Source organism: Hesperophylax consimilis, chromosome 10 (genome assembly GCF_061612785.1).
Source record: "Hesperophylax consimilis isolate HC1 chromosome 10, BYU_Hcon_1.0, whole genome shotgun sequence".
Classification (NCBI taxonomy): Eukaryota; Metazoa; Arthropoda; class Insecta; order Trichoptera; family Limnephilidae; genus Hesperophylax; species Hesperophylax consimilis.
Window position 1 is genome coordinate 28495697 of NC_142845.1, and position 20413 is coordinate 28516109.

Sequence of the window (20413 nt, forward strand, 5' to 3'; positions counted from 1 at the left end):
TGTTTCATCCTATGTCTTTAAGCATACTTTACTTTCAGTAGATGGAGATAGAATTGGAATTTTCCGTATAAAATTAATTGCATATTATAAGTCCAAATTTTTCCTGAACAACTCAGTACTCGGGTTGGTGAATATATTCATCCTTTGCCATAGAGATTTCAGAAGATCAGTTTAATTGCATTCAATCATTCGATTTTCTAACACTGCTGTTTGAAAAGTCAGAAATTTTCATGGTTCCCTTAACCATGCTGAATTAGACAAGAAACAATAATTGATATATAGTGATAATTCGTTCCTATCATCATAATACGTATAATATATTGTCCATTCCTAGCCAACTGATGTTATTGGATGTCAGCTCATATCTCTATCGATAGACGAATGAAATAATTGTTTCTTGAATTGTAACAGTGACTTATCAACCTACTTCTTGTTTACTCTATGTTTATTGAGATAAAACAGCTCTTGGCTTCTTATTCTAGCCAATCAAATTGCTCCACAAAGGCATGAAGTCGAGCTGCAACTACCTCGAGAATATATTCGTCAGATATCATTGTATCAAAAAAATTCCTCAAGGCTTCAAAAACTTTTTGACCGGTTCAAGTTTAGTTCTGCTGAGATGTTTCAGGCTGCAGTCTGCAGGGTGAAGATTACCCCAATGAAAGTAAAAGAAGAAAATCCTATTGCAATCTTGTTCCAAAGATGAACGGGTATTTTCCTGTCAAATATATCTATCCTTAACCCCATGGTATCACGAGTTTGGACGCCTCTCCACCGACGAATAATCTTCAACCACGAGATTCTCACTCTTCCTCCAGCTATGAGTTTTAACTGCAGTTGTTTGGATTGTCATCATCATGATCGTCCTCACTTCTTGAGAAAGATGCTCATCATCAACATCTAAACGGATTCTAAAAGTAAATTTATCACCGCACGGGGTCCATCAGAGTATATAAATACCATCGTGAGAAAATGACATTGTATTATTAAAGAAGTTTGAAGATCTATTATTTCAGAATATGCATTTCCTTTGAAAATTGTTTGAATCATCTTCACTGATCCACTGATTTGGTGAAGCAGATGAATTTTGTTTTCGTTGTTATCTCCAGGGTTTCTTCAGGAAAACGCACCATCTTTGTGACGCGCATCCAATCCTCATTGTACAAGAATAATCAGTTTCTGGGGGGTTTAGCCGAAGGTGCCACATCAACATGGTAGAATCCATTTCTTCCAAAAGTTGTTCCAACAGCTTGCTTGAGATTCTCCAACCATTTCCAAAGAGTTCCAAAGTAGTTTGAATAGTCATTTATTCATATAATTAGGTAGTTATAACAGATAATAAAAGTATATGCTTAATTATTAAGTCCATCGCCTAATCTAATTTAACCTAATCCAATTTAATCTTATCGCCTAATCTAATTTAACCTAATCTTATCGCCTAATTAATGCCCGTCTCAACTTGAGACTTCTTCATTCATGTCCATTGGTTTGGGCTTTCACACTTTATATTATATATTGAATCTCTTATAATCTATCTATATTACAAACAATGTTGATTATTTTGGTTTAATTTTCCTTACATTATGGTTTGTACTACCCAGAATACTTCTATTTCCTGCAGTGTTTGAAAAGTCATAAAGTCTTTAAACCAAGATTGTATACTGGTAGGAAATTCTAAGTTCCTTTATAACTTCTATCACACTTTTAACAATGCTGGAGTATTTTTTTACTTTCTTTAACAATTTTAATATTATTTAAAGCATTTCTTATATTTGTACAAATTTTTAACAATATTTTGGCATGTAAGAAAACTAAAAAGTAGAATAGTAAAGTAGTAAAAAACTAGAATAGTAATAATTTAGAATGAATATAAATGAATGATGAAGAATACTGCAGTTAAGATGAAGAATTCACGGGGATTGGTTGGTTTGTTTATTTGGGTTTGTTGTTCCCTTGCCGGTTCTTGTAATCATAGCCATGTATCGTTGACCATATGTCTTCTTTCAGGAGAGGTATGAGTTTTTTGTTGTTCAGCCGTGGACGGAGTTTGCGCTGCGAATCTAAGCTACTTCTGGTCATTCTTTCTTTCCGCACTGGCTCTCTCTTCTCAATATTTTCTTTCCTCTTCTTTATCTGAAAGAAAGAAATACACCAGACTATTAATTAAACAACATTCTTAATTCTCTACAATGCGTTAATTTACCAAAATACAACATGCTTTCATGCTATTTATCTACTATCACTTTAATTATTATTATTCTTTTCAAAGTAGCAATTTGCCCAGATAAATGCTTTTGATTATTGCAACATGCTGAGTTAAGCCGCGTCTCCAGCGACAATATTACCACAAACATTGAACCAAATGTTTGTGTAAACATGAAACATTGAGGCGGGGCCACAATGCTTTTGTTTTCTGTTGCCGATGGAAAACATTTAGTCGCTGGAGATCCGACTTTACATACACATTAGTAAACAGAGTAAGTAATAATAAATTATAAAATACACATACATATTATATTAAATCACTTTCATCATAAAAATTCTTAATTAACCTCTTGTGCTCCGCCATTGCTGATAAGAATGATAAAAAAAATCATTTCAATCAATATAAGTAGCTATTTTGGGGAAACAAAAGTAGTTATGGTAGATAATTTTTATATATTTATAAACACATTATCTGGAAAGACAGTACAATTTATAAAAACATAATTTTGCAAAAAACAATATATTACGAAAATAGAATCAGCTGGCATTCGGTGAAAATTCGGCACACGAAGAGTTAATGAAGAAACATGTAGAAAGGTTTGAAAGGAATGAAAGCATGCAAAGGTTAGTAATACATATTTGTTGCAGGAGGGAAACACAAAAGCCGGCAAATCATTTCACAGTCGAGCTGTTGGGTTTAAGAATGAGTTAAAATTAACAAAAAATTTGTGCATAAATTTTGGGTACTCATTTGACCTATCCATCAGTGCTGAAGACATCAAATTTTTATATGTGACAAAATTTTATATGTGACAAAATTTCATATGAACAAATTTAACCCTTAACTACCTACCCCCGGTCTCAGACACCAGCAGTATTATTTTTGTGAATAACTAAGTGTGCATGCATCTTTACATTTAGTGGGTTCATGTACCTTCTCCCCGCATGTGCTGAGCATGCACTCGTCGAGAACATACATGCGCACGTTTGCGTTGAAATTTGTAAATTTTAGTTTACTATCGTAATTATGAAAATTTTCAAAAAAAAAGTTCCTAATTTTTTATTTATTTTTTTATCTTGTTTGTTCCAGATCTCGGCGAGGGTGGTGCAATCCCACGAACTCCATATTATACATAGAATATATAAAATAAATATATAAAAATATTGTAAGAAAATTTATGTTCCTATGATCGTGGATCTTATTTTCCAAATATATATGTTTGTATTTTGATTTATCTAAGAAATCCTGATGATTTGTCGCATTTCGATAATTTTAATAAATCCTAAAAGTGCCTAAAATAATTAATTTTATCTCAAAGTATCTTCCACTGCTATAGATTCTCATAGACGTCTCACGGACAGAGGGTAGGTAGCTAAGTGACTAAAATAGGGTATAGGGATAGGTAGTAAAGGTTTAAATACCTATGAAAAATCTAATTTTAAAAATCTATCTAATTTTTTAATAAATAAAGCAATAAAAAACACAATACCAGCAAGTTCTCCAGAAAAAACCGTCTCGGAGTTTGTTTCTTAATTTCATATTTAAGGCACATTTTGCTAAGTTATGTTGTTAATATTATATTTTATTGTTTAAGTGTTAGTTACACGGCTATATACAAGATTGTTAACGTAATCACCCGACATACATAATATATCCCCGCCAAACAAAGAAAATTGAACTAATAAAAATGGAAAAATATTGTTTTTAAAAACAACTTTATTTCAAATGACCTTACATCTGCTGAAAGAGATTCAGGGTTATCAGTATTTTTGTAATTATTCTGAGCAGTAAATATATTGAATAAGTGATAAGAATATTCACTAGATATTTAAAAGTATTTTCATTACGACATATCAATTGGATAAAATATAAATATGTAAAATAAAATTACGTAATATTTACAATAATTTCAAAGACAATGTTTAAAGAGCAGCAAAAATGTTTAAATCACTCTTCCGTATAATATAATTTTTTTTTGTTAGTTATTCAGTTTTAGCCGCATGACGACAATCAGAAACATGCAGTCATTAGAGGCTGTAAAACTATTCAGGCCAAAAGGAAAAATCTTTATCTTTTTTGGGACGTGCATAGAATTACAGCTTTTATGGACTGTACACCTCCAGTGAATATATGTTAGTCAAATTTAAATAAGAATGCACTTACTGCATTATTCTACGACGACGGGAATATATTCCATATTCACTATTTGCAAGCCAAAAGATTCATAGTTGCTATAATATGTAGTAGTATTCAGACCATCTTGCTCCAGAAGTCTCATTTTAGCGCACGTGATAAGTGATGCGAGTCTGTTTATTACATTATTTATTCTTATCACTTAGTCTACGAAGCGTATGTTTTTATCTAATTGTTCTGCCAATTATATTTAATTATTAGTCAGATTAAAAATGTATTTTTGGTAAATTGCAAAACAAGTCTTTTCTCTCTCCTGCTAAAGACGTCAGCTAATCTTTTTTAAGAGATTATGCAATGTTTATATTTATCTGTTTTATATTATAATGTTAATAATTTATTTTGTTGATATTGTTTGGTTTGTGTCTCACATGTTGAACATGTGTAAATTGAAATGTTGGTATGTCTCTTGGATCTGTGGAAACAAAAGTATGAAAACATTAGCATAAAACACATTTAAAAAAATATATATTTCAATGGAGTCACATTCTCTCTTTCGAGGAAACCATTTTTCTGGAATTAACAACCAGCAGAATTCTACACCTTTCCATTCTGTAGTTATAGCATTCTGTTGCATAATTGCAAAACTTCTCACATTTGAACAACTTTGTAAATTTGGATTCAAACAAACTATGGTTGAATAATAATTAAACAACAAAAAAATTGTCTTCATTTGTAGAGCACCATCATTGTTTAGAGCAGTGATGCACAACCTTTTTAAGAGAAGTGCGAATATTACTTATTTTTCAGACGTTCCAGGACTGCATAGGATGCGAATAGTGGTATAGTATGGCTTTAGAACTGCCTTATTTTAATCTCTTTTTAAATCAACAAGCCAGAATTTTTTTTATTTTGTCAGGAAATTTTTTAAACATTTAATAAATCAATCGTAGCATATACAAAGAAAGCCTCGAAGGCGTTAATTTTGCTAAATTTATGGTGAATAGGAATAGGAATTATCTTTATCATTTGGAAAGTAAGTTTCCAAAGAAAATGTAAATCGTAAAACGGTATTCAATCAATACACCAAATAAAGCACGCACAGAGAGAGCGCTATGGACAATTTTTTTCTAAATCCAAGATAAAACCAATAGGTGCAGTGGATTTAGTAGAATTACATAAAAATTATCCTAGAAAAATATGTAGTAAAATAAATATACTTAAAATATTAATGCAGGAGTTCCACAAGGAACTATATAAGGTCGAAGGATTTATATTTATAATTTATGTATCAATACTGAAAAAAAACTTTTCTTAATTGTTAAACATTTTATGTTACTGACGATACAGCATTGGTTATATTGCATAGACTTAAAAATTGCGAATGATATCATGCAAGCCAACTTTAAAAATCTTTGTAAGTGGTCACAAAAAGCAGGTTTTTAATAAATGCGAAAAAAACAAAGTAATGCATTTAAGATCGTCTAATGCTAAACTCCAACTTAATCCAAATATTTTTATTTCAAATTTTAATATCATTATTTCAAATAATTATAATTGTGAAAGCTCAGAATTAGTAATGGAACATGTTTATCTTGGTAATACCGTGATTTGCTACTTTAAATGGTATGTATTAAGTAAAAGCTTAAATTGTAATATTTAATCATTGAAGAAAATTTCATTTGATTTTTCGATTTATAATTTTCGTTTGAGAATCACTAATATTGTCTTCAATGTTTAATTATTTTAAAAAACTTGTAAAAGGCTAAGATCAATACTGGCAAAATTTAAACATAAACAAACCCAAATGATTCAAAACGCAATTGTAAAACTATTAGTTATCCCTAGTATATATTTACATTTATAGAGGAGACATGTCACCCTAATGCTATTCCAGAGTGAAAATTTTACCTGTTAAGAATGAAACTATGATACAAAACTGTAAATCAATATATATTTAGAAATTGGAATATGTATAGTTATAATACTAGATTCACAAGTGATGGATTCATACTTAAGAAATATATAAATAAGTACTGACGGAGAACATTGGTTGGAATACAAATATACCTTAAGATTTAATAAACACTGCCAAATAATGTTAAAAAATGTAAGACTATGAATAAGGTTAAATGATGACGAATTATTTTGTTGAACCTAATAAGCCAGCGTTTGCAAAAATCAAATTTTGGTTACGTACCCTTTTTACATTTTGTAATAAGGAACACATATTAATATATCAATTATATCATGCATAAACGCCCAAGGCCCAATCAATACAATTGTATTGATTACATTTTGTAATAATATATCAAACGAAGATCCAAACAAAGAAGCGAAGTCCAAAATTTTTTTACCGCAAAACCATTGATTATTTGGATCAAAGCATCCAGAACTGAGAAATATCAAAACTCACCTCTAATACTAATGATGATTATTCTATTTCTACTCCAACACCATGTAGATGCAGTTATAATCCGCTACTCCAATACTACAAACACAACATAACTTGGTTTTTTAAAATTGCAATGAGACAATTTTTGTTCATCCACTGTTTTTGAAATATTCTTCTTTTAAAATTATGAAAATTACCTTTAACATTATGATTTTTATTTAGGACGAGTTGTTTCGGAGAATTTGAACAATTCATCAAATTTCAACATTCATTTTCGGGTTCTGTGAAAGTCCTATTCAAGTTCTGTTATTATATCATTATGGGATAGTTGCTGGACTTGAAAAAATCTTTCACAATACTTAAAAATTCATTTTGAAATTTGAAGAATTGTTCAAATTCTCCGAAACAACCCATTCTTAGACTACAGCCATAAGAAACAGGCCCACGGGTTGTGCATCACTGGTTTAGAATAACCATGTTTAAAGTCTAAGTCAGTGATAAACAACCTTTATAACAGTAAGGGAAATTTTTCATTTTAGGAATGTGGAACATTTAAAGTACATTTTTCTGATTCTGATGATTTTAAGTTGAGGTATTTATAGGAAAAAATACAAATATTATTTTTGTTGTCCTAATTAGAGACATAATTATTACAAGGTTTTCCCTCTCAAACTCTCAGTTAATTTTTTTGGTTTTAATTTAAAATACTTTATTTATTATAAAACATTGATTTTACTAGATTTTTAACAGTAAAAAAAAGTTATCACAAAAAGCTGCCACATGGAAGCTTTTCTGCAGGTTCTACCATTTTTCTTAATTTAATAAACTAAATGTTGACTCTTAATTAAAAAAAAACTAATAATTGTATTTAGTGAAATTTAATTTCATGACAATGCCTATATATAATGCACTATATAATCTTTTTGTTATTCTTCTGGTTGATGACATCATCTTTTTTTCACATAGCATTTGTTGTTTTTATTTATTTTTGTAATGCACATTGAGCTAATTTCCACAATATTGATTCCATACACGAAGCGTTTGGGAGTGCATTGCATTAGTTCGTTCCATGAATACAGATCAGACCTAGATATGGGACATTGCTACTCTTCATTCCGGCGTGTTTATCAGGTAAGTTCGGCCTTCGACATCCTGTATAATATGTACTTTTTGTTTGATTGCAACAATCCCGAAAATGTTTGCCACTATACGTTTTTTCTTCACAATATTACTTAAATAATATATTCAATTCAAATTTACTTACTAGGAAATTAGTTCTAACTACAAAAAAACTACAGGTAAATCATTTTAAAGAGACCATTAATTGTGTACTGGATAGATCAAAAATAAATTAATTTAATAAATTTATTTATTTTTAAACGATTTTGTTTTTGTCAGGAAGCAAGCTGAAGAATGAAACAGAAAAACATGAAAATAACGGAATTGATGAACTTCGCTACTCACCCAGTATATTTGGGCATTCGCGAGGTATGAGGGGACTGCGGGCGGGCATTCCAAACTAGTTTATCTTTAAAATAATTTACCTCTACCTTGTTAGACTAAAAATAATATACATGTACAACATTATAATCACACCGCTTGCAAATTTATTAAAAAAATAATATAATGTTGACTAAAATCATATCAAATAAAGGAACAGTCTAACAGCATTATCATTATTTTTTAAAGTAGTACATTTTTTACTCAAGTGAGTATTTTCACAAACATTTTAACTATTTACTTAGTAAAGTGGGCCGATGGTCGTGCATCACTGGTCTAGACTTATGATGCTGTTCAAACAAAAATATGATAGAAGCAACATGATGTTAGCAGTAAAGCAGGGTACTCACCAAGAGTGTAGCACCGTGTAACGTAACTGATACTGTATCAATCTGCAAGTGGGTACGGCTCGTCCACGGTAACCGCGTATCCAGCTACGAGCTCCCGGATCCGCCTTTAGTGCTCGCAGTGTGATCGCAGTGAATCCGCCGTCGGCGGCTCGCTGCGATCACACTGCGCTCCACCCGCGAGCGGCTCGCAGTAGGCTCGCGCCTACGTACTCACTTGATACAGTTTCAGTTACGTTACACGTCACACGGCTAGATGAGTACCCTGCTTAACATTTTATGATTGTAGTATGAGGTAACAAATATGGTCAAGTTATTCATAAACAACCACCTGTATTAAACATGATTATAATATATAATTATTGAATGTATGTTACCTTGTGTGGTACCTCCTCCTGGTTCATCATCCACATTCCAGGGTTGGGTTCTTGCCCTCCTGTAAAGCAATTAATAAGTTTTGAACATCAGTAGATATTGGATTATATGCACTAAAAAGGGTAAAATTTGCACACTTTGTATTAAACATAGGTGTTTTTAAATAGGAAACGTAAAAAAATATGGGTTAGCTACCAGATTTCAGCAAAAGGGAAGTAGTATTGAAAGCGCCAGTGTAAATAGTCATACAAGGCAACAATATTATAACAATGCGGGAACATTGCAAAGCAACTACCCTTTTGTGGAGGTTCGGCAGTAGTGAATAAAGGTTGTCGATCTGTCAATGATCGTCGACAGTTACTGGGTGATCGATCTCTCAATCCATATTAATTATTATTATTGAGTTGAATTTTCACATTGGAATCAACACATTATTTGTGCGTCATACCAATTTAATCATGATATAAAAAAAATTTAAAAATACCTTGTTGATTGTATGGTGGTGGAGGTGGAATAGATTTATTTGGCGGCTAGAAATCAAAAATAAGATTTTATTTAGCTAAATTAATAACATTTTTTTCTAAAATTACAAAATACTAGCAGAATTTAAGAAGTGTCTGAAATGTATGTTCAAAAATCAATAAACACACATTAAGGATGCGTTGTTTCACAGAATTTGAATGATTTATCACATTTCAAAATTAAGTTATGTTATAATTTCATCAAAGGCCAATGTTTCACAGTACTCGGATAATAACAGAACTTGAATTATAACTTGGAAATTTGATGAATTGTTAAAATTCTGTGAGACAACTCGCCCTAAGTGTGTTCGGTTAGGTTAGGTTAGATAGCAATATCTTCAAAGCAATATTAAATGCTTAGTAAATTTAATTTAAATAATAAATTTAATTTAAATAATAATTTTAATTTATAGACCACTTTGTAAACAATTATTATTGAAAAATCGATAAAAGATTGTTTATCACCGTTTTAAAATAATATACAGTGAAACTCGCTTAAGAAGTTCCCACGTTTTAAGAAGTTTTCACGCTTAAGAAGTTTTATTTTTCAATCCCTTGAAATTCTATACAAAAAAACTGCAAAAACACGATTTTTTTCCATACAAGATGCCTAAGTTTAAAAAGTTTGGTGGTGAATCCATCACAAACAAAACAGGTGACGAAATATACCTGAAAATGTCTCTATTTTCTGAAAGTGATAAAATTTAACACTTTGTTATTATTGTCTGCAACCCATTGAGGTTTTAGAAGTTCGGCAGTAAAACCATCATAAACTGAAACTAGGGTCACAACATACTAGTTACACAGGTACCTTGTACCAAATGAAATTTTTTTTCAACAGTCATAAAATGTACAACATTGTTGAAGCAGATTACATAGTAACAACTCCAGATTTTTGTGGTAACTCGAGATCATTGAAAAAATACGAAAGAAACAATTATATATTTTAATTCATTTTACCTATGAAATTTAAAAATGCATAATAATAATAATTATGTGTACAATACTAGAAAAATCTTCATTTAAAAAATTGGATCCCATTTTTTAAGGAGTTTTTTTTTGTTCGGTCCTTTGGAACATTTCTGAAGAGAGTTTCACTGTAATAGCCCAGCTACACTACTCACGAAGTTGATCGAAGTTGACCGAATACGATAGTGTGGGCACGAACTTCACTTCGCTTCGGGCAACGTCGCTTCGCTTCGCCCGACTTCCGATTGTTGTCGGTAAATGCGCCCGAGTCAAAGGACTCGAAGCGTCACGGCATAAATAAACCAATCACTGACTGGTTGGACTGAGTTACTCGCGAAGTTGCACGAGTGTGTGGGCACGCACTTCGAACTTCGGCTAACTTCGTCGAGGACTTCGTCGAAGCGAGTAGTGTAGCGGCCGCTTAATAGGCAACTGCAGAATATTGCACAATATATTATGAAACTTTTAAGGTGTCATTTAAAAGTTTGGTTTATAAAAAAAAAATAATGATAAAAAACAATTACTTACAACAAATGGATAAGGGTTTGGTTGCTCATAGTCCGAATTTGCGATGTAAGGAGGCTAGAATTCAACAAGCAAATTGAAAATGTTACAATCATTTAATTAGGTATTGAGTACTTGGTCGATGGGTAATTTGCATGTATTACATTGTGCATTTTCAAACAGCATATTCAATAAATAAAAACTGACAGCTGAATAACAAAAATCAACTACTCTGTTTAGTTCCTCTTCTGGTAGCCTGCAAAGCTTGGGTAAATTACAGATTATAATTTGATTCAATATCAACACACTTCCGGCCGGAACGGTTATTCTACTTCTAAGCCGGTCCTATTTGAATAGCGGAAAAGGCATTAATGTCGGATAATTTTATAGGTATCAATATTTTTTAATAATCTCTTTGTAAGGATCCCAACTATATTTTTAAAATGTAACCAAGTTCCCAATCTTCAAATTCTTGTCTTTTGCGTGGAAGAATATTTTATCAACCGATAATACATCCTTACACTTTAAGTTTTATTTTGTAATGCTTTGTGTAATGTAATAAAATATGTACATTTTTACTCATAAAACATCACTAAATGGCTTTAAATTCAGTTTATGGAGTCGTATTACAAAAATAGGCTTTAATTTTAGACATGTTTCAAATTAGATATTGCCTCTCGTTGACCCATATTTGAATGTTTTTATTTTCCAGCTTTCCATATATGTATTCCAGAAATTCAGAACCATCAAGGTTTCATTTACAGTGCCGGGATGGTGAGATTTAAATTTGCTGTATAGAGTACACTTACATTGACAATGTTGCCGTGGGGATAGTAGGAGTTATTCCCGTGATGTGCATACGGTGGTTGTGCGTGCATTTCACGAGGAGGCGGCATCTGCGGAGCGCCCCTCCAGCCCCTGGAACCCATGTAGGGGTACTGTGGCTCCGGCTGCATGGGATAGAAGTAAGCACCCGGGGGTCCCGAGTGGTGAGGGACGTTGGGCTCCCACCGCGTCTGTCCCTGTCCTGAAGATCTGTTTGCCTGCTCCGGCTTCCAAGGCGAAGGAGGAGGACCTCTGACGCTCTGTCTCCGAGAAGTGATTCTCGCTGGCTTGCGGGTGTCCCTCAAGCTGACTGTGGATGTTCCATGTAGCGGTGCTCCCGGCTGCCAAAGCCTACTTACAATTCGACTTTGTTCCAACGGAGAAGCATATTCAGTACTATTTCCATGCCACGTGTTTCCAACATCGGAACGGGATGCCAAGTAATTGCTATAATTATTATTATTGGGATTGTTCGGAGAGGGTAGATTTTTTGTTGGGTAATTAGGACTTTGATTAGGATTCTGATTGTATTTTTTTAATTGATTGTTAGCTGCCGAGGCTGAATAACTAAATTTAACAGAATTTTGTTGGGTTTCCTTTTGTGGTGATTTTATCGAATGACTAAATAGTTTCTGGTTACTACACGGTGTAGTCGGAGAAGCGGTAGTGGCCGCACGAGGCGAAGGATTCATTCTCGATTCGTAGGGGGAAAGACGCGGCTGTGTAGCCAGAACTGTCGGTCGTGTCGAATGAGAGGAGTGCTTACGAATATGCGACGCTGGCGAAGTATTCGCAGAACCAATAATAGATATTGGTAAATTTGAACTATTTGTGGGATAAGAGGGTGCGTGGCCATTTTGCATTAGAGCTCGCCCTGCCACGGAAGCGTTAACATCTTCTGGAGGAATGGATGTCTTTGAGTAAGAATTATCATATTGGGTGGATTTGGGCTTGCTGTTTGAAGAATGCAAGCGCGCCGAGTGCATAGGTAAATTTGGCTTTGTGGCTACTGGCAGTTGCTGTGACGAGTCGTGTACAGATGGTGTTGTTGGTGAAGCAATAGCTAGTTCGCCGAAAGCAGGACTAGTTCTTGGATTGGCTAGCATTTGTGATAGAATCTGTGTATTGGCTGGTAGGGGTTGTCTGGCAAATGCTGTGGTTTGAATGTTTGTCGGAGTATTGTCAGTTTGCGACACAATCTCTCGAGGAGTTGAACTTGCAGATTGCCTGTTTCGTACTTGGGGTAGGGGTAAAGTAAACATTTGCTTACCCTTCACAGAGTTTTGTGAATTCAGAAGATTTTCTACATGCTGTTTTGTTGGAAGCATAATATTTGCTTCTCTCAATGAAGGGTCCATTCCTGAACTATCTCTTAAATGGTAAACAGGTAGGTTATTGTTATACACATGCTGCGAAGGTGCAGTGGTATGATTTCCCGCGACTGTGGGATGTGTCGTTGTATGCAAATTGTTAGCAACTGTTGAAACGGCTAGTATAGGTTGAGTCACAATTCTATTGATTAGAGAAGAATCGCTTCCTGCGTACATATTATTATAATGTGGATTTAATACTCCAGTTCCTGAATTTAAGTTCATATTATAAGGGTTCAATATCGGATTTGGCGCAGGGTTAACTGGTAGTTGCTTTTGTCGTTCTAGAGCAGTTGCAGTTGTAAGCGAAGACATATTATTTACTTGGCCAATATTTTGTGCTACACGCCGTGCTGGCAGAGAAACAATACTTTCTGAAAAAGCAATTTTAGAAGAAGTTTGTTTTGAAGCTGAACGTGTGGCAGTAACCGTGTTATTCTGTGCTGATATCAAGTTAAGGGTAGAGAGAGGCAATGCTGTTCCATCCACGGATGTCAGTCTATCTCTATCTGTCGGCACTGAGTTAGTGTTGTGGTAATAGCCACTGTTACCTCCCACTGTTGGATTGTAATAATGATGATATGAAGGAAGGAAGGCTGCGAGGTTGGGAGCTTCCGCTTGTGTCGGTGGCAACATTGGGTAATTCGATCTTTGCATTGAAGTTGAAGAGTCCATGGAAAATGTGGAGTTAGGAAAGTCCCTCATCGATGAAGTGTTGGCATTGGTGTCAGGGGATTTCCTTGAAGATTCAATATTGGCACCAATGTTCGCTTCTACTAAAACTTCAAAATCAGGAGGTATTTCCACATATTCAGGATTGTGGGAAACATACAGTTTCTTCAACACGTTAAATATTTCCATCTTGGAAATACTGATAGAGAGAGACTTTCTATAGACTGCAGACTTCACCCAGTTGAATGTAGAATCGACCAGACCATTTACAAAGGTATTATCCAAACAAAATGTGTTTAAGCTTGCATCTGAATAGAAGAATATCATTTCATAATCATCTATTTTTTCTGGCTGATTGGCCAATTTTTCAATAACATATTCTGATAAAAGCAGCCTTTTTTGTATGGAATAAACACCTTGTTCAGGTTTTATCTCTGTCTTGAACAATTTACACTTTTCTTCTCCCAGCGGAGAGTCTAGATGTCGTTTAGCAGCCGGAGACTGAGAAACCTTGATCAGAACACATTTTGCATCTGCTTCAGGAGACAATCTTTCTTGCGTCTGGTTTGTATTGATATTAGACGACCCCAATATTTGCATTGAAGATTCGGTGACTGTAACATTTCCAAGGGGCAACGGGTCTATGTTGGTATTACACACACTGCCACGTTGATCAGATGATTTATTGTTAGCCATAGATGGTTCTGTGACTGAATGGCGGCATACACTTTTACGTCGATTGGGTAAATTTTGTATATCGGATCTTGATTCTGTGATTGGATTGGAAACACTGTAACTTCGACCAAGTGATCTATTGTTAGCCATAGATGGTTGTTCTATGACTGAATGGCACACACTTTTATGTCGATGGGGTACACCTTGGATATCGGAAGATAATTCTGTGATTGTGTTGGACACACTGCAACTTTGATCGGATGATTTATTGCTAGCCTTAGATGGTCCTGTGACTGCCTGGCTCACACTTTTACGTCGATTGGGTACACCTTGGATGTGGGACATGGGGCCTGTGTTGGTATTATGCACACTGTCACGTTGATCAGGTGATTTGTTGTTAGCAATAGGTGGTTCTATGACTGAATGGCACACACTTTTACGTCGATTGGGTACACCTTGGATGTGGGACATGGGGCCTGTGTTGGTATTATGCACACTGTCACGTTGATCAGGTGATTTGTTGTTAGCAATAGGTGGTTCTATGACTGAATGGCACACACTTTTACGTCGATTGGGTACACCTTGGATGTGGGACATGGGGCCTGTGTTGGTATTATGCACACTGTCACGTTGATCAGGTGATTTGTTGTTAGCAATAGGTGGTTCTATGACTGAATGGCACACACTTTTACGTCGATTGGGTGAATTTTGGACGTGGGAAGATAAGTCTGTGATTGTATTGGACACACTGTAACTTTGATCGGATGATTTATTGTCAGCTGTAGATGTTTCTGTAACTGTATGGCACACACTTTTACATCGATTGGGTAGGATATCAGACGATGAGCCTGTGATTGCATTGGATACACTGTAACTTCGATCAAGTGACCTATTGTTAGATGGTTCTGTAACTGTATGGCACACACTTTTACATCGATTAGGTAAACTTTCGACAGGAGACAATGTGTCTGTGATTGTAATGGACATGCTGTAACTTCGATCAAGTGATCTATCTTTAGCCATAGACGGTTCTGCACCTGTATGGCACACACTTTTACGTCGATTGGGTAAACTTTGAACACGGGACATTGAGTTTGTTCTTGCATTGAATGCACTGCGACTCAGATCAGGTGAACTCAGATCAGATTCAGTGTAAGAATAAGGGTCTGTAACTATTTTACCCACACTTACAGGATACTGTTCTCGAATAATGTTATTTTGGGTTTGGCTTGTCAGCTCTGAGATTGAAACGAACATACTTTTACGACGAGCTGGTGCAAGTTTCATAGTTGTTTGAGGTGTACCAGATATGCTTTTACGTCTAATTGGGGCAGTTTTTGTGCATTGCGTGCTAATTTCTAAATTCATTTTAATTGCTCTTTGCCATTTAGCAGTCCTGTATTGAGAGGATTTCTTGATTGCTTTGCAAGCTTCTTTATATATTTGGCTTTGACTTTTTATATCTGTCATTTTAAACAATCTGTATTTGGTTCGCGTGCTGGGTGTTGTGTTGAGCGGGGGTGTGGGGGCACGGAACAAGTCTGCTGTCGAGAAGTGTGCCATGTCCTGAAAAGAAAATAAGATAATGTAAACAAATGTTATATGATAGAATATGTCTGCTGTCGAGAAGTGTGCCATATTCTGAAAAGGAAAAGATGACAAGGTGAACAAATGTCATATGGTACAATTGATCCGCCCTGGAACTTCAAACACTCTGTGAACATAAAAACGTAAATTAAAAGAAACAAAAACTAACACATTTATTATAAACATTTCATTACATACTCATTTATATATTTATAAAATAAATAGTTTAGCCATTATTTACAGGGTGGCCACAAAAAACGGATTTCAAAATTCCCTGATAATTCCAGGTTTTCCAGGGCAGTTTCTATATTTTTCCCTGATATGTTTTATTTGGTATAAGGACATATCGTTCAAAATTTTATTTTTGAAACACGATTTTCATCTACGCCAGAAAATTAGAACAGATACATAAATAAAGGGAATTCCGTCATCTAAAGCATTTATTATTTCTTTGCACCACAATGATCTATTCAAAACAAAATACACTTGTTACAAATTTATGATATTTCGCCTGAAGACAATTTGTGTACAAATGAAAAGACCAGACAAAAATAGACAAATAAACAAAAAATATTAACATTAAAAGAGATACTAACAAAGTATCACATGAAAGAAGCAACAATACTAGGGAACAGTTTAGAATATTAATAATTAAAAAAAACAATATACCCTTTGGGTAAGCAGTTGGGACATTAGATAATACAAATAAAAATATGGTAATAGAGAAAATTGAACCATAGCATTTGACTAAAGCTTAGAAGGTGATTTATTATTTATTTACACGAAACTATGATATAAATAGTGATGCAATGTCATTTTAGAAATACTAAAATCCATGATTTAAATGTTAAATTACCTATAAAAAAAACACACACACACCAATTAGTTGACAGGTCGTGTTTAGGTATCATTATTATTAATAATAATAAAAACAGATAGATGTAAAGTAAAATTTCCACAACATACAATATGTATTGTAGTGAAAATGAATAAATGTGAAATCAAAATCTATGCCAACAAGATTACTAACTGAGAATGGAAATCATCAAACATATTACATATACAGAATTTTACACCAAGAACAAAACTAAACCATTATTTACATATTAACAAAATATAAAAAAATAAAAGACAGTCAATAAAACAGAACTAGAATAAAATATGGTACCACGGGACATATTTTATGCAACGATAATATATATATATTTTATAAGATAGTGAAAATAAACAGCAATAGAAAGTATTTTTAATGTTAACAATCAAATTTAAGTTAAGTAAAAAAAGTTTAAAATTATTTATGAGGTGTCGATGGCCCAGTGGGTAGAATGCTCACTTGGCAGTCGAACGGGGCGAGTTCAATACTCGCAGCGGTAGTCCACTTAGTCCTTTTATACAAGTTAAACATAGTGAAAATATAATATGTATTTTAAATCTTAGGGTTTATAACTTAAAAAAAATATATTATAATATCGAGGAATAGCAACAAAAATAACAATAAATAAAAATAGTGGAATAATAATGTTTGTACGTGATGATTGTGAAGTTATAAATACAGAAGAGGTAAACATGGAATTTGTAAATTGTTTAAAAGTAGATTTTAAATTTAAAAATTCTGTTTATAGAATTATTACAATACACCGCACACACAAATCAAACATATCAAAATTTACAAATCAACTTTATCAATACCTTAATAAACTAACAAAGATTTTTACGATTATATGTGGCAACTTTAACATAAATATTTCAAATAACCACAATTAAAAAGTGTACTGAAAACTGAAACTAAAAAATAAAAACTGCACAGTAAAAACAATATCAATATCAAAAATAAAAATAAATAAATTAATAAACAAAATAATAAAAAATCTAACCAAAAAATTAACACCTTCCTCCCACATACACAAGCAAAACTTTTTATGGGAGCACTATCTAAAAATAAAAAAAAATACAGATTCAAAACAAGAAAGAAGAAATGTTATCTATATAAGTTATTTGTACTATCTTTTTTTACTGTTTATAAAAAATAAGATAAAAACTTGTTTTGTATTATTTATTATATTTATGTATGTAACAAGAAAAATTATTAATAAAAAGAATAAATTTTTAAAAAAAACATTAAAATACTTAAAGTAATATAATAAATAATACGGAGTTCTACAAATAAAAAAATAAAAAACAAGAGACACGAATAAAATATGTATAAAAAGTATTAAGTTCACAATGTGAATGCATAGTATTAACTTGTTCATCAATAGCACGAACTTCAGCTAAAAGTTTTGCTTTTTTACACTCCAAGTGTCGCTTCTCATCTGCTACACGTTTCTTTCTTCAGAGAGTGTGTTTGTGTAGCTTATTTTTTTCTCCGTTCTGTCTCTTCTGAAAGAAGTGAACGTGAGTTTCTGAAGGCATGTATTAGAGGCTTCGGAACATTTAGTCTAGTGACATCCCCACCAGTTTCCTTAATCACAGAATCATATGTCATCCTTTGGGCGACCAGTGTTTCGTTCTTCAGGTTTTCAACTAAACACCCAGCGTTAACCGAGAAGCCCCTTTCAATATTGGCATTGCCATGTGACAAAATCATTACCATCTTCAACAACTTCAGCAACGAGTTTGGGCGTGGATTCTTTAGAAGCAAATCTCTCCAGAAATGGTCCAGACGTGTATTTGCTCTGCTGTAGCTCTGAAGTTCCACTTCTGCAGAAGACTGAGAGCATAATAAAGTACTTCATTTTATTTAACTTAATTTCAATTTCAATTTGTAATATTTATATTTTTTTTGTAATATCTGCATTAACTGTAAAGCGCCCCTGAGGTGATATCTCACAAAAGTGGCGCTATATAAATCATCCAATAAATAAATAAATAAATAATAAATAAATAATTTGACAAAGGCTCGATCAATCTCATCAGCAGCCGTGCCAGTGATCCAATTTTTGTCGGTAAGTATGGTGAATAGATCCTTCATTCTTTTATTTCTTACCTCAGGCATGTAAACGAGGCTTGGATCGAAATAAGAAACTGCCTTTGTTAATTTATACAAAAGGGGTGATCTGTTTAGCTTTTGTGTAAATGCTTTTAAGGCAACTGCAGCATCCCTGCGAAATTCTAGAATTAGTAGATCAGTCACATTTTTATCTTTCCTTGCATTTTTTATGGCTTTTTTTGTGCCATATCCTAGATCCACTTGAGCTGGTGCCATCAGATTATTCGCATTCGATAAATCCACTCTAAAGAGAGTTTCTGCTGAAAGCGAATTCATCACATCGTCTTTAACGAACCTGTTCATCACATTTTTGAGAACTGTGACTAGAGAGCTGTGTAGGAAAGGTACCATGGGGGAGTCAGTTGGTATTCCTGTAGGAATGGTTGACATTCAGCAGCTAAAGACCGAAAAAACTCCAACTTCACAGGAAGGAAGGGGTCTGCAATGGCTCTGCTTACAGTTTTGTAACTGGCGCTAGTCGGTTCATTTTTATCCCGTTTCAGACCGTCGACCATTTTCTTCAGATTTGGAATAATTTCAATTGCACGTGCAGCGACTTTGTCATTTTCCAGCCAACGAACTGCACAGAACTTTTTTGGAAAAATAGTTGATCCTGAATACTCCGTAAGTTGGGCACGACGTGTCGGAATATTTTTGAATACACAATAGATTGCCCTAAGAAATTTAACAATCTCCCAACCGGTGGTCTCAATTCCACTCTTAAATGCACCATGCATGTTATGGAGACCGCAACTTCCCATGTCAAGTTTCGATGGATCGTTGACTTCTTCATTAATTTGCATATCAGCTTTAAGGTCTTTAAAAAATTTGTGATTGACATTTGGTCCATCCATTGAAATTTGCAAAATTTTTTAAAGTTTAATTAGTGGTGAAATAGACTCCGTAAACGACTTAATAAGATCAGAGGCCCTTGTGCGACGGAGAAAAGCAGATGCTAAATATCTTGTATGGACTTCATTACTGTCACCATTCCAAAATCGAACATTAATGTCCATCTGAGTTTCTTGACAAACTTTATTGAGTGACTTGTCAAATCCTATAACAAAATGATCACAAGAAGTGAGGGATTTGATCAATTTATTTTTATAATAAGGTGTAATGCCATAAAGAATGGAATAAGCTATTTTTGATCTTTGCAGTTCCATCTTTGCGGCTATTTCACTGTCATTAAACATAATTTTGAACAAGTTCACATCACTGCCTGCCGATCGCATTGAGTTATGTGTCATCATTGTCTGGATACACCAAAGAATTTCTGCACGACTCACATCTTCTTTCAGGACGAATGAATTTAGTGTATTACGTGAAGCTCTTCCGGGAACTTCTT

The 20413-nt window shown here is 33.7% G+C and overlaps 1 protein-coding gene across 1 annotated transcript in view; it reads right to left on the minus strand.

Annotated features, from left to right (window-relative positions):
* Positions 1–1920: 1920 nt before the first annotated feature.
* LOC149420577 (uncharacterized) overlaps positions 1921–20413 on the minus strand; it is a 142147-nt gene continuing 123654 nt past the window's right edge. The window contains exons 3-7 of the mRNA XM_089636810.1: positions 11757–16055; positions 10972–11025; positions 9438–9483; positions 8956–9014; positions 1921–2133 (exon numbers count right to left, since the gene is read on the minus strand). Of these exons, the coding sequence (XP_089492936.1) occupies positions 1933–2133; positions 8956–9014; positions 9438–9483; positions 10972–11025; positions 11757–16055 (4659 nt within the window). The 3' untranslated portion in view covers positions 1921–1932. The remainder of the gene's footprint in view (positions 2134–8955; positions 9015–9437; positions 9484–10971; positions 11026–11756; positions 16056–20413) is intronic.